The sequence below is a fragment of the Tauraco erythrolophus genome, chromosome 2 (assembly GCF_009769465.1).
Source record: "Tauraco erythrolophus isolate bTauEry1 chromosome 2, bTauEry1.pri, whole genome shotgun sequence".
In the NCBI taxonomy this organism is placed as follows: Eukaryota; Metazoa; Chordata; class Aves; order Musophagiformes; family Musophagidae; genus Tauraco; species Tauraco erythrolophus.
Window position 1 is genome coordinate 15,072,913 of NC_141466.1, and position 13,022 is coordinate 15,085,934.

At 44.4% G+C, this 13,022-nt stretch overlaps 1 protein-coding gene across 1 annotated transcript in view; it reads left to right on the top strand.

Moving 5' to 3' along the window:
* Nucleotides 1-2,082: 2,082 nt before the first annotated feature.
* Nucleotides 2,083-13,022, top strand: part of MCM9 (minichromosome maintenance 9 homologous recombination repair factor) — a 47,896-nt gene continuing 36,956 nt past the window's right edge. Inside the window, exons 1-5 of the mRNA XM_086632113.1 lie at nt 2,083-2,392; nt 6,346-6,659; nt 9,197-9,278; nt 10,212-10,412; nt 11,729-11,854. Coding sequence (XP_086488239.1) covers nt 2,083-2,392; nt 6,346-6,659; nt 9,197-9,278; nt 10,212-10,412; nt 11,729-11,854 — 1,033 coding nt within the window. The remainder of the gene's footprint in view (nt 2,393-6,345; nt 6,660-9,196; nt 9,279-10,211; nt 10,413-11,728; nt 11,855-13,022) is intronic.

Consider the following 13,022-nt stretch of genomic DNA (forward strand, 5'->3'; position numbering starts at 1 on the left):
ATCCTTCTTGTTTTTTTCCCAGGGACAGTGTGTTTTTCACAGCTTCAACCTACCTTCTTATCTCAAGGACAGTGTTCTTTTTATATTCGCTGATACACATTCCTTACTGTTAACACTTGGGCTGCAACACACTGGGTTGTAATACACACCCAGAGAAAATAACATACAGATAATGCAACTATTCAAAATGACATGCTGTAAATTCTGGGCAAAAGTGAAAGCTTTAGAGCCTCCAGAAAAGCCTATATTCTGGCTCTATTAAAAACAAAATCCCCAAACTCCACAGACTTTGCTACGACGTGCCCTCATGAAGAGGGGACAATTGACTCTTTTGTTCAGCATCTCACTTTAAAAAAGCCAAATTTATGGGATTTGCAAACTGGGGGGGCTGCAGGAAGCAGCAGCAAATACGAGCTCCAGCTACCTTCGGGCTACCCCTGCTGCACAGCACCCATCTTTCCCCCTTGACTGGCAATCCTCCCGTGTTGTACGCAGGAGCAGCGCCCCTTTGGAACGGGGGAGCAGCGACAAGAGAGGTTTAGGCAAACAACCGCGCGCAGCACCATTAAACGAGAACCCGCTGGTGTATGTTCTGCTCGCGGGAGGCAGAGCAGCTGGGATATGGGATATCCCCGCACCCTCGGAGCGCTCTCCTCTCCCCGCAGGGCTCCCGGGCGCCGCGCTACTCGGCGGGGCGCCGGGCCCGCCGCCCCTCACCTGCGCCCGGGGGCACAGGCCCTCCTCCCGCCGCCGCGGCCCCGAGCGAGCGGCGCTTCCCCACACCACGGCCCGCCGAGGCACCCGAGGGCAGTGCCCCCCTCACCCCGCCCGGGTCTGGCGGCTCCGCGCCGCTCTCCACCCCACCGCCCCGCTCGGGGGCCGCCGGGCCCGGGCGTGGAGCTGCGCTGAGGGGGCGGGGACGGAGCTGCTTCTCCTGCCGGGTGAGGGAGCTGCCGCCGCTGCCTCAGCTCAGCACGGCGGCGGCGGGAGCGCGGCCAGAGGGGCGGCGGCGACCGTGCTGCAGGTACCGAACGGGAGCGGGGCGGCCGCGGCTCTGCACATACGCTCCGGCGGGGCCGACGATGCGGCCGCTGAGAGCGCACCCGCGGCCCGCGCCGTCCGGAGGCGCGGCGGGACGGGACGGGGCGCGCCGGGGACAGCGCTCCGCAGGCGGGCGGCCGAGGCGGCGCGCTGCCGGCCCGGCCCGCCCCACCTCCGCCTCGCCGCTTTCAAAACTTGCCGCGCTGGCGGCGGCCGGGAGGCCTGGTCCCGCGCTGCAGAGAGCCCCGCGCCTGCCGCTGCCTGGGGCGAAGCGGGGCAAGCGGCTGCTGCCTCCCCTCATCCCCCTCCGAGCAGAGCGGAGGTGGGTGGCCGGACGGCTCCACTTTCTGGCATTAACGGGGCGGAGAACGCACGGCTGGAAACGGCCCACCACCCTGCCTGCCCCGGCGGGCGTGAGGAGTGCAGCGCTGCCGAGCCCGCCTTTCTGCGCGGGGGGCGTGACTGACTGACGGGGGGCGGGACAGGGGCGGGTGATTGACGGACTGACTGACAGACGGGCGGACGGACTGACTGACTGACTGACGCGGGGCGGGACAGGGGTGCGTGACTGACTGACGGACTGACAGACGGGGGGCGGACGGGGGTGAGTGAGTGACTGACTGACGGACGGACTGACTGACTGACAGACGGGGGGCGGACGGGGGTGGGTGACTGACTGACTGACGGACGGACTGACTGACTGACAGACGGGGGGCGGACGGGGGTGGGTGACTGACTGACGGACTGACTGGCGGACGGACGGACGGACTGACTGGCGCGGGGCGGGGCGGCGGGTTGGCGGGAGCCGTCGGTGGGTGGGGCGGGGCGGGGCGGCCCGTGGCGGCGCGTTCCCGCCGGGCCGCCGGCAGGCCGGGGCGCGGGGTAACGAGGCGCCGGTGCCCAAGCTCATTAGCCCCGCCCCGCTCGCGCCTGGCTCCGTGATGGGCTTTTCCGAGCGAAAAGTAAGTTTTCCCGGTTGGCGCCTGACCCTACCGAAAATCCCCGCCTTGTGACCGCCGTCTGCCTGCGCACAGGTGCGACATGGTGCTGAGCGCCGATCAGGTGAACCTCATCGGGCAGGTGTTCGAGTCCTACGTGCTGGAGCACCACAGGGACGACATCCTGGGCATCCTGAGGGAGGCCGACGACGAGGCGCACTATCCCGTCGTCGTCGACGCTTTGACGCTCTTCGAGACCAACATGGAGATCGGGGAGTATTTCAACGCCTTCCCCAGCGAGGTCCTCCCCGTTTTTGACAGCGCGCTGCGCCGAGCTGCTCTGGCGGTGCTGCAGGCCGCCGCAGCTCCTCCGCGCCTCAGCGTGAAGCAGAACCTCCATGCCAGGGTGTCGGGTGAGTAGCAGGGCAGAGGCGGCAGCAAGGTGCCAGAGGGCATCTCCCAGTCAGCGTTGCCAAATTCCCTCATCCTCCAACAAACTATTGGGGGTCGAGGGAAGGAGCAAGTTTAATTCTTGCAGTTTCAGTGTTTGAAGCAGTAGGGAGTGGGTAGTGTTTATTAAAACAGAAAAGAAGACATGCAAACATATGAGGCTGTGTGGACCAACCTGGAAAAACGCTGTGGCCATCTCTGATGGTGTGCGTGCGATGGCTGGCACTTGCTGCTGGGTCAGGACTTGCAACAAAGCCTTTCTGTGGCAAAAAGGCTCCTCAAATCCCAGCTGGTCTCGCATAATTTCTCTTGTTAGCCAGAAGATCTAAAGGAAAAAAAAAATTTTAGGGGAAGAGGTGTAGTTTGTGGCTTTTCTTGCAAGTCACCTTCCTTGCTGTGTCAGTTGGCTCATGGTCTTTATTGGCTCCAGCCATGTCCCAGAAGAGGAAAAGTCTAAATTTTGAGTTGTCTTGTAACCATTTAATCTGAAATTGTCAAATTTCATGCTTACCTGTTTGTTATAGAATTACTTGTTATAAAATTGGAATGAACTGTTGGAAGACATGATCGTTAATAGAGGATTTTGTCCCTTTTTTCACTACAAGTTGATCGGCCATTATTCCTTATTACCAGGGAATTTTTAGGAGCTTTGAGATGTGGTAAGTGAGGAGTGCAGGTTCTGGGATTAAAATGCCTGTTTTGCCTGTTGTGGAGAACTGGTTCAGCAGTGGCACAGTCCCTTCTGGCCAGTGCTGATTTGGAGCTATCTAGTCTGCAAAGCCAAGAGCTGATGACCTGTGTTTCCCTCCTCTGCCCTGTGTTGGAGTGGTTTATGATCATTCAGTATTTTGGCAGCTTGAGCTTGGATTTGAACAGCTTGAACACAGTTGTTAAATAGACCTGTATTTTGTCCTAGGAAGATTCATTAAAAATATTGTCATTAAAACACATACATCAGAAATACAGTTAGCCTGTGGCTCTCACAGTGCTGTTTTCTCAAGATTTTTAAGGGAGGCAGGAAAACGCTTGCTACCTATTTAAGTATTATGGAGCTTGTGTACAACTGCTGAATACGTGGTCTAAAAGAATAGCCTCTGTGTTGTACTAAAATTTGAAGCATCAGGCATTTCCCTGTACCTGTAAAAGTTGGAGTGAGTGAAAACTTTCCCCCTAGTGTTCTAGAATGCATTTGCATTATTCAGGGCTTCAGTATGAAAACACTTATTTTTACTCCAAGTGTGATTGTTTTATAAGCTAGCAGGAAGTATTAGAAGGAATAAAGCAAGAGGCAAATGATCGCTGCATGAGTAGTGGTGTCTTTAGGACATTCCTGCTCCTGTTATCAGCCTGTTGCTGGAGCTGACCATTCCTCCCACAGTGATGGTTTGTCTGAATATTCACTAATCAACCTCAGGCAAAATTAGCCATGTTTGATCAAATAGTTTTAATAACTGATAAAAGCAAGTCTGACTGATCACTGATGGAAAAAGTTAGTCGACAGACTTACAAATTACTCCATCACTAAACAGGAGGGAAAATGATGAAGAGCAGGGGGTGGTTATCCTCATGTGGTCCAGCTGGATCAAAAGAACGTCTGACCCAGTACTTTGGTTTATGTTCTGTACCACCACTGCTGAAGAAACAAAAGCAAGCTAAACGATCTGTAGGCTTTTTTCCAGCCAAATTTTCCCGTGATACTGTTATCTTTTAAGTAATTAAAAGTAATAATAAAAAAAAATAAAAATAAAAGTGATTCCGATTACCTTCAGGATTCTTGTCCTGGAGTGCCACTTCCCATTCCCACATCAAATGAGAGGAGGAGAAGGTGGTGCACTTCTTGGTGGGAGCAGCAGGGACTACCTGGAGTGGGGTTGAGGGTATCTGCCTGTCAGGCTTGAGACTGAAGTGAGGAAAAGTGGTTTTGCTTATGCTGGATATAAGAATGCAATCTTAGCATGCTCATACCGATATGGACAGGGCATCTAGGAGATGAGAGAAGGACTCGGGGAGTGTGAATATCAAGTGATTAATAATGGATGATTACCCCAAGTTCACTAAAGAAAGTAAAAGGTGAAGTTCTTTATCTGAATCTTAGCATTGTAGGAATTTGATTTTATAACTTCTCCTTTTGCTACAAATCTATTAAAAGATTTTTTTCTCACTTACCATTGGCCTGAGCACCGCTGTGTCTGTTACTGGTAGCCAAGCTGCTTCTAATAGTTCAGTTTTACACGTTATTACTAACGTAGTAAAGCTGATTCAGATTCACATACTCAAAGTTTGTCAAGCAGTCTGGTATCACCAGAACGAAGGCTCTTTCTTTCCCCATCCAGACTCTCGTCTCTTCACTCTTCACAGAGATGATCAGATCATATATCCTGGCAACAGTGCTGCAGCTCTCTCTAGCGTAAGATGTGTGGTATTTGCCAAGGCTGTTGAGCTGCACCAATACTGAGCTGAGAATGAAAGATGCCAAAGCAGTTGGAAAAATAGTGGCTTTTATCTTTTTTTGTTTTTTGCCTGAACTGAACAGAAGTGCAAAGCTGTGAGAGAAAAAGAATTTTCAACAGATTTGGTAGAATATGGAAATAGCTTTGTTACAGTCAACCAGAAAAATTTGTTTGCAGTTCTGCATAATACTTTATTCCTTTTCCAGATTATTTAATTCCTTTCTACTTTGCTTTTTTTTTTACTTTAATTTTAAGTTTTAAAATTAGCTTAATATTTAGAAATATTTCCTTTAAACAGAAGCAAAAAGACAAACACTTTGCTTAAAAGCATCAAACCAGAATATTTCAGCATGTCTGAAATAAAGCATTTGAGTTTGAAAACACTGAAATAAATGATGTCTTTTTTTTTTTTAGCAGCCAAAGCTACTAAGAAGATTTGACCTAAATGCACAAGTAGTTTTGATCCCCTTAGAAACATAATTTTCCAGCAGAGTTATTATTTCGCATCTCTGTTTCCTAGCTCTATTTTGGAAGTAAAGCTAAGAAATTATTTTAAAAGCAAGTAATTTAAATTTTTTAAGCTGGTAATTATTAGTATCTTGTAGTTCATATACTAACTTCTGAAGAGGCAGTATTTTGATGCTGTCTTCAGGTGTGCATTTCAGAGACCATTTATTTTTATAAAGGCTTTGCAGGCTGTTGAGGTAGACTAATCTTCCTGAGGATTTTAGCCGCTGCGGTGCTAAGGGATTCACCCACACAGGTGAATGCGGAGCAGGATCAGTAAACCATGTAACTGGCTGTTGGGGTGGAATTAAAGGAGAGCAAGTGCCACGAAAATGTTCCGTCATTATTCATTTGAACATGCAAGTGAATTTGCTTTGGTTGTGTTCATAACCCCTTTATATTCTTTTTATGCCATCTTCCTTGTGCTTGGAATGTACTGGTATGCAGTGTGAATTTAAGATCAAATGCTCACAGACTGCGGATTTGAAATTTGCTTAGACTTGAGAATTGACACAAGATTAGGAGTTACCCTTGTTTAAATGTGGGAATAACACTGAACCACAATTAAGTAGCATAACTACAATTTTGTAATGCAGATAAACCAGTTGTAGAATAAATGGCATTTGCCAAAAGATGATTTAAATCAATAAATAGATCTAAGAACATTGGGAGCTATTTCGGTGGATAGAAACTGCTCATGACTATTCAGCCCTTGGCAAGAGCAGGAGGGTAAAACGGCGACGTTTTCTGTCAGTGCTCAGCGTCTGATGTTGTTCACTGTCTGAGGCCAGTGAATCAGATTTATGGTACAACAGATGAATTGTTGAATGACATTTATGAAAAAGTAATAGCAATGGCTACTGTTAATACATCTGACAATTTTTTCTGTTTAACTGCGTTGTAAGCTCATGTTTTATATGCACAGCCTTATGCTGCACATTTTTTTTTTTTTTAAACAGGTTTGCCTGTTTGCCCAGAGCTGACTCGAGAGCACATTCCTAAAACCAGAGATGTGGGTCACTTTTTGTCTGTTACTGGGACTGTCATACGTACCGGTTTGGTGAAAGTTTTGGAGTTTGAACGGAGTTATATCTGCAATAAGTGCAAGCATGTGTTTGTCGTCAAGGCTGACTTTGAACAGTACTACGCGTTCTGTCGTCCATCAGCCTGTCTCAATGCAGAAGGCTGCAACTCAACCAAGTTCACATGTCTCTCTGGAACAACCTCTTCTACCTGCTGCAGAGACTATCAAGAAATCAAAATTCAGGAACAGGTGAAAAAAAATAAGATGCGAAAAAGGGGAGGGTATTAAGGTATAGATGTCTCAACTAGAAAAATAGTTAACTTACTAAAGAAGGCATTTGAGGGCTTAATTTCCTGCTGGAATAAGGTCACTCCTCTAATTTTAATGAAACTGTTCATGCTTACGTCAGAATGAAGCTGTTGATTAGACTTCCGTTATTAGGTAACTCCATTCGTGATCATACGAAACACCCGGGATCAGTGCATAGGTTAAATTTCCATGCTGAATCCTTAAAAGACCAAATTTGGGTCGTTTCTCCAAGGACTGAACCTAGCCCGGCGGTGGCCAAGGCCAGCTGTAGTGGCACAGTATGGTTAATACATGGTGTCTGCAAATGTCTGTTCCCTTCAGCCAATAGTGAGTTTAACAATTACTGAATTATATGCTCCTGACGGAATTTGCATTTGTTTTTCTGAAGGTAGCCCTGGGTGGAAATACAGCTAAGCTGGAGGAGTAAGAATAATCAGACCTCTTTTTACAGTAGCGCGTAACAAAGGCAAAACTGGCACAAGAAAATCTATGCTGCATGAAAATTGAGAATAATAGAGTGTATTACAGGCAATGTTTCTGTGTTTATTTACATGTTCAGTGTCTTTTTCATAAATCTTTTCTAAGATCTCTTCAGTTGTTTCAGGGTTTTGATTTTATAAGTTAAAAGTATAGTGGTGTCCATCAGCATGCAAGATGTATGAAAACAGACATGTATGAAATTAGAAATGAAACTCTTTAAAGTTCAGAATAGAAAAAAAGTAAGAGAATAAAACTATTTTTAGGAAATAAGCCCTGTGCTGCATGTTTATATTATGATTGTTTCTGACATATGGTTTCTATAACATTATTTTTGGTTTACTGTGTGACACGCAGATCACTATGATGGAAAGGATTTTCAGCAGCACGGGCTTATTAAACACAGTAAAATTAAACCAGGAATTAATTTAACTCATGTTTCTTACTGAGCTCTGCAAGTAACTGTGCATGTGCCACCAGTACTGACAGTGATGTGAACTGCCTGTGGCCATTTAGGATGAACTAACCTTCCTAGGCATTAGAGAGTGAATGGATGTGGAATTCTAGCACGTATGGCCTGTGCTGCAGAATCATAGAATCATAGAATGGTTAGGGTTGGAAGGGACCTTAAAGATCATCTAGTTCCAACCCCCCTGCCATGGGCAGGGAAATCCTCCACTACACCAGGTTGCCCAAAGCCTCATCCAACCTGGCCTTGAACACCTCCAGGGATGGGGCATGTACAACTTCTCTGGGCAACCTGTTCCAGTACCTCACCACCCTCAATGCAAAGAATTTCTTTCTTATATCTAACCTAAATCTCCCCTCTTTCAGTTTAAAGCCATTGTCCCTTGTCCTATCACTACACGTCCTTGTAAAAAGTCCCTCTCCAGCTTTCCTGTAGGCCCCCTTTAGGTACTGGAAAGCTGCTATAAGATCACCCCGGAGCCTTCTCTTCTCCAGGCTGAACAGCCCCAACTCTCTCAGCCTGTCTTCATAGCAGAGGTGCTCCAGCCCTCGGATCATCTTCGTGGCCCTCCTCTGGACTCGTTCCAGTAGCTCTATGTCCTTCTCGTGTTGGGGACTCCAGAGCTGAACACAGTATTCCAGGTGGGGTCTCACAAGAGCAGAGTAGAGGGGCAGAATCACTTCCCTCGACCTGCTGGCCACGCTCCTTTTAATACAGCCCAGGATACGGTTGGCTTTCTGGGCTGCCAGCGCACATTGCCGGCTCATGTTGAGCTTCTTGAGAATGAAAAGATAGTTCTGATTGTTGTTCTTGTGCATATTCTATTCTATTCTATTCTATTCTATTCTATTCTACTATTGCAAGCTTTGAGTGTAAATGGAAAGATTGCCAGTTGGAAATAGATCGTGACAAGATGGCATAGACTTTGCCCTGGAGAAAATAAGAAGAATTACAGGAGTTACTGACACATTTGTCAATATACATTTGTGTGGTCGTGTGCGATTTGTTTCTTCCTGTTGTTGATTTAATCCTTGACGCCTAGACGTAAACTTAAATCTCAACCTGTCAAATCGTAGTTAAATGCCAGAAAGATGTAGAGAATAATCCTTCAGTATACACTTCAGTGAAGGGTTATCTAATCCACGGGCATGCTTTAGTACCCAAAGTAAACTTTGCATGTTGAAGAAATATCTAAAAATATCTCAAATTATTAAAAAAAAAATGGCTCTTTCAAAGGAATTCTTTTAGCAAGCTTTCTTCAGCGAGATATTAAAATCACACAGCACCTCCCAGGACTGAGCAAGTTCAGCTGATCTAATACTCAATCCTGTTTCCATTAATATAAGCATTAAAGTTCTGTTATTAAGTTCATGGCAGCAGCAGCATGTTTACTGTGTAAGTTTTGTGAGAAGCAGCAAGGATTGACCTCAGTTCCAGGAAAAGAACGTAAGTCTTTAAGCCAGAGAGACAGTAAATGGCTTTTGAAAGATGGTCTTCTTACTAAGAAGTGCTTTTCCTTCCTGTCTCCTAGGTTCAAAGACTGTCTGTTGGAAGCATCCCTCGTTGCATGGTGGTTGTTCTGGAAGATGACTTAGTGGACAGTTGCAAGTCCGGTGAGGATACAGCATATTTCGCATATGTTTGTAGCACAAGCGTTTTTATTTTTCCATTTGAGATGAATCTTTGCCAAGTAGACTGTTGGTGCTGGGGGCTTGTCGAATGAGATCTGTTCGTCTGTCACGTTGCTGTTTCAGCTTGGAGGTTAGCATGGCAGTTGGAAGACTATTCTCGAAAATGTCATACATCCCCATGTTACATCTGTACTGTTTGACAGATCAGTTTCAATAAGTAATGTGTTGTAATGTACAGAAAGTATATTAAATCTTGTTAGTGTGGGAACACCAAACTTCTTGAGGAAATTGGTCCACACCATCACACAGTGTGTGGTGCCTCTCTGTAGGTTCGGAGAGCTGGGTAACCTGACCTCCTATCTAAAGGAGCGCTGCAGGTAGAAAAAGCTACTTGGCATTCAAAAAGGAAGCTAACTGGCAGGAGGATGTAGGAAAACGGGACTAAAATTTCTCAGATAGGCGCATCCCCAGAAAGAATTCATTTCATGTTGTACTTTCTTAGAAGAACACTGTGGCCAGGATGTTAACGAGTCATTCTGGAACTCATCGTAAAAGTTACCAGAAGTCAAATATGTTTTGACTGAATTTTTTGTATAGTAAATGAAAGAAGAGCTTCTACAGTTTACTGTGAATTCCTCTTTCCTGAAAGAGGAACCAAGCAGAGGTATACCTTCAAGAATTCACCTACCTTAAACAGAAACAGAAAGATAGAAACTTCCTACCACAGACAGAAGCAATCTACCCAATGTTTGTTTTAGACTTGCAGTAGCTACAGGAGGTTTGCTTTTCGTTTTGGGGTTTTTTAACCTTATTAACTGTTAACACATGATCTCAACTGTATTATTATGTATTACAGTTAACTGACGCATCTGTGTATCTCAAGTCAGATGTTATTTTATAAATTTTTGTCACCAGGAGATGACATCACAGTGTATGGAGTGGTAATGCAAAGGTGGAAACCTTTTCACGAGGATGCACGCTGTGACTTGGAGCTTGTTCTGAAAGCCAACTATGTTAAAGTGAACAATGAGCAGCTAGCAGGGGTTGTAATTGATGAAGAAGTTCGCAAGGAATTTGAAGACTTCTGGGAAAAGCACAGGAATGATCCCTTAGCAGGTTAGTAGTTGAAAGCTTTTAAGTAGCACACATGTTCAGCTATAGATGAAATCATGAGTGAAAATACAGTGAGTGCACACCTTCTTGCCCCGTTATTCTATCCCACCACACATTCCTCCGAATATGTATTTTTCCAGTACAGGAATATGAAATTCTTACTTTAATATTACTGGGGAAAAAAGTACCAAACATACTGCGTTGATCTTCCTTCTTTTGAGCATTCTAGTCAAGTGTTTAGTGGAACATTTATTAACAAGAAATGAGAAATAATACAAGTATCAGAGAAAAAAAGAGAATCATTTCATAATCAAGAAAGAATAAAGATACCTCTTAGAAGAAATAGTGCAGACCAGGTCTACTTTTAGTGAGCGTAGCGATTGACTCTGGGGCGAGAAATCTGACTCACTGTCTCTGCATCCCTAATTAAGCTGTGAATCTTTACCACAGAGCTTAACACATCTCATCTTTAACCTAACTCTTGGATGCCTAGACTCTTGATTTAGGTGCTGTGGAGCCTCCTATCAAATATGGAGTCTTCCAATTCACAGTGGCTTCCAGAACACCCAGAGTGTTCAGTATGCTGGCTCCTAAACTTATGCAGTCAACCACCTAGGAATTAGCAGGAGTTGTCTGGAACTCTGTTCCTCTCTGTAATCGGAGTGCTTCCCTCTGAAACATGGTGAAGCTCAATGGACTCTTTAGGATTTCTGTCAGTGAACTGCCCTGAGGAGGGCTTAGTCTTTCTTCTTAAAAGACAAACAGGAGGCAAAGCTGGTGGAAATGTTGCTCATGTCAGCTTAACAAATAGAGTGCTCACATAAGAAATCAGAGATTTTGTCAATGGCAAAGATTCTTCAGAACGGCATTTCCTGGAAAGCAATTTAATTGTTAGCCTCCTGCTCTGGAACAAGAACATTTCTTCACACCCAGTTTAGAACTGTTCAGAATGTAATTCAGGATCCTCTTTGAAGGTCCCATTTAGTCTTTCATTCTCAAGACAATTTGTGGAAGTCTGTAGGGAGCACTGTGGTTTTATGGAATATTACCCATTCAGAACAAATAAATTAATATGAAACGGCTACAAGAAAATTGAGGGGGAAATTAGAAGGACCCTGACTGCCCAACATGTCTGTTTCAGGCCGTTTGTCTGAATCTGAGTCTCCTCAGGTGAGGGCAGAGATCAAATTTGACTAAGGAGTCCAAAGTATAGGCAATTTCACAGCAGGATGTATGTACATTTACTGTTTTTCAAGAGAAAAATTTCATTAATTTCATTTTTTCTTAGGGCTGAGTAGCATTTTTTGTTCCTGTTCTAGGGAGAAACGAAATTTTGGCTAGCTTATGTCCTCAAGTTTTTGGATTGTACCTGGTGAAGCTGGCTGTAGCCATGGTGCTTGCTGGTGGTGTACAGAGGACTGATGCTACTGGAACTCGAATCAGAGGTTAGTGGTGTTTCTAATAGTATCACATCCTTTCGGACAGTCATTCCCATCCCTGTCTTCACTCAAATCCCTTGCCTCTCCAAAATCAAGCCAGTAAGGTTTCAGGAGCGAAATGATCCCATTTTCTTGAGCGAGAGAGATTTTGATTAATGCTGAGTATTCTTCCAGAATCTCAGACAAATAAAGTGGGTGTCTAGACTTCTCTTTTTATTTTAATTTTTCCCCAATAGAACCCAGTAGAAGCAGGCGTTCAGGATTCCATTAGGTAGAATACTAAAGGCAGTTGTTTTAGATAAAACATAAACTCACTTTTTATTGTATAAGTGACATTTAAAATTATTTCTAGTAGAATATTCCCAGCAGTATTTGGCATCAAAGGATGGAATATTAATGTTTCCTTAATGTGGATCACTGTAGTACACTGAAAGGAAAAATTAAAGGATTCATTTTACTTCCTAATGCCAGACTTTTCCATCTGCGATTGTCAGCACATCTCACTTAGTTCTGTTATTGTAAGTTATCTGCCTGCTGATTCTCCTTCTGTTGTTATTAGATGGCAAATATGCCATGTGCCAGGTGGTATGCAGGTCATAATCTATGTAGGTCATAATAATTCTAAAATAATATGACTGTATCTGCAAATACAGGATTTTCTTAATGCTCCAGCAGCTAAATAAGGTTAGAGATTTTATATTTGAATTGAAATTGAATTAATGTTTTGTAGAAGACAATGAAATAATTTTAGAGCAGTTCAGTGAGATTGTAGTAGCCAAATTATTTACTTCGGTAAATGCATTGTTATTATATTACTAAATTGTGTAACTGTTGACAATGTGACAGTTGATTAAGAAAAACAACCTCCCGATTTTATTAGTCCTTTTCACAGTAACTTAAGTAACTGAGTAGTGGAATGATAACTAAACCCTGGTATCCATCTATTTCATGTTCAATAGTAAGTTGAGTCTGAGAAATGAGTATTCTAAAATGTAAGAACTCACATTACAGGAAGAATGTCAAATACCTGCAAATACTTTTTGAATACTTCAGCGTAAATATTTGGTTTGAGTGCAGCAATATGACTGGATGCTTTTGTTAAACAACATGTTTATCACACTCAGTAAATAGTGCAGTCTTAAACAGAATTGCATGTTGTAATGTATGTGTAGTA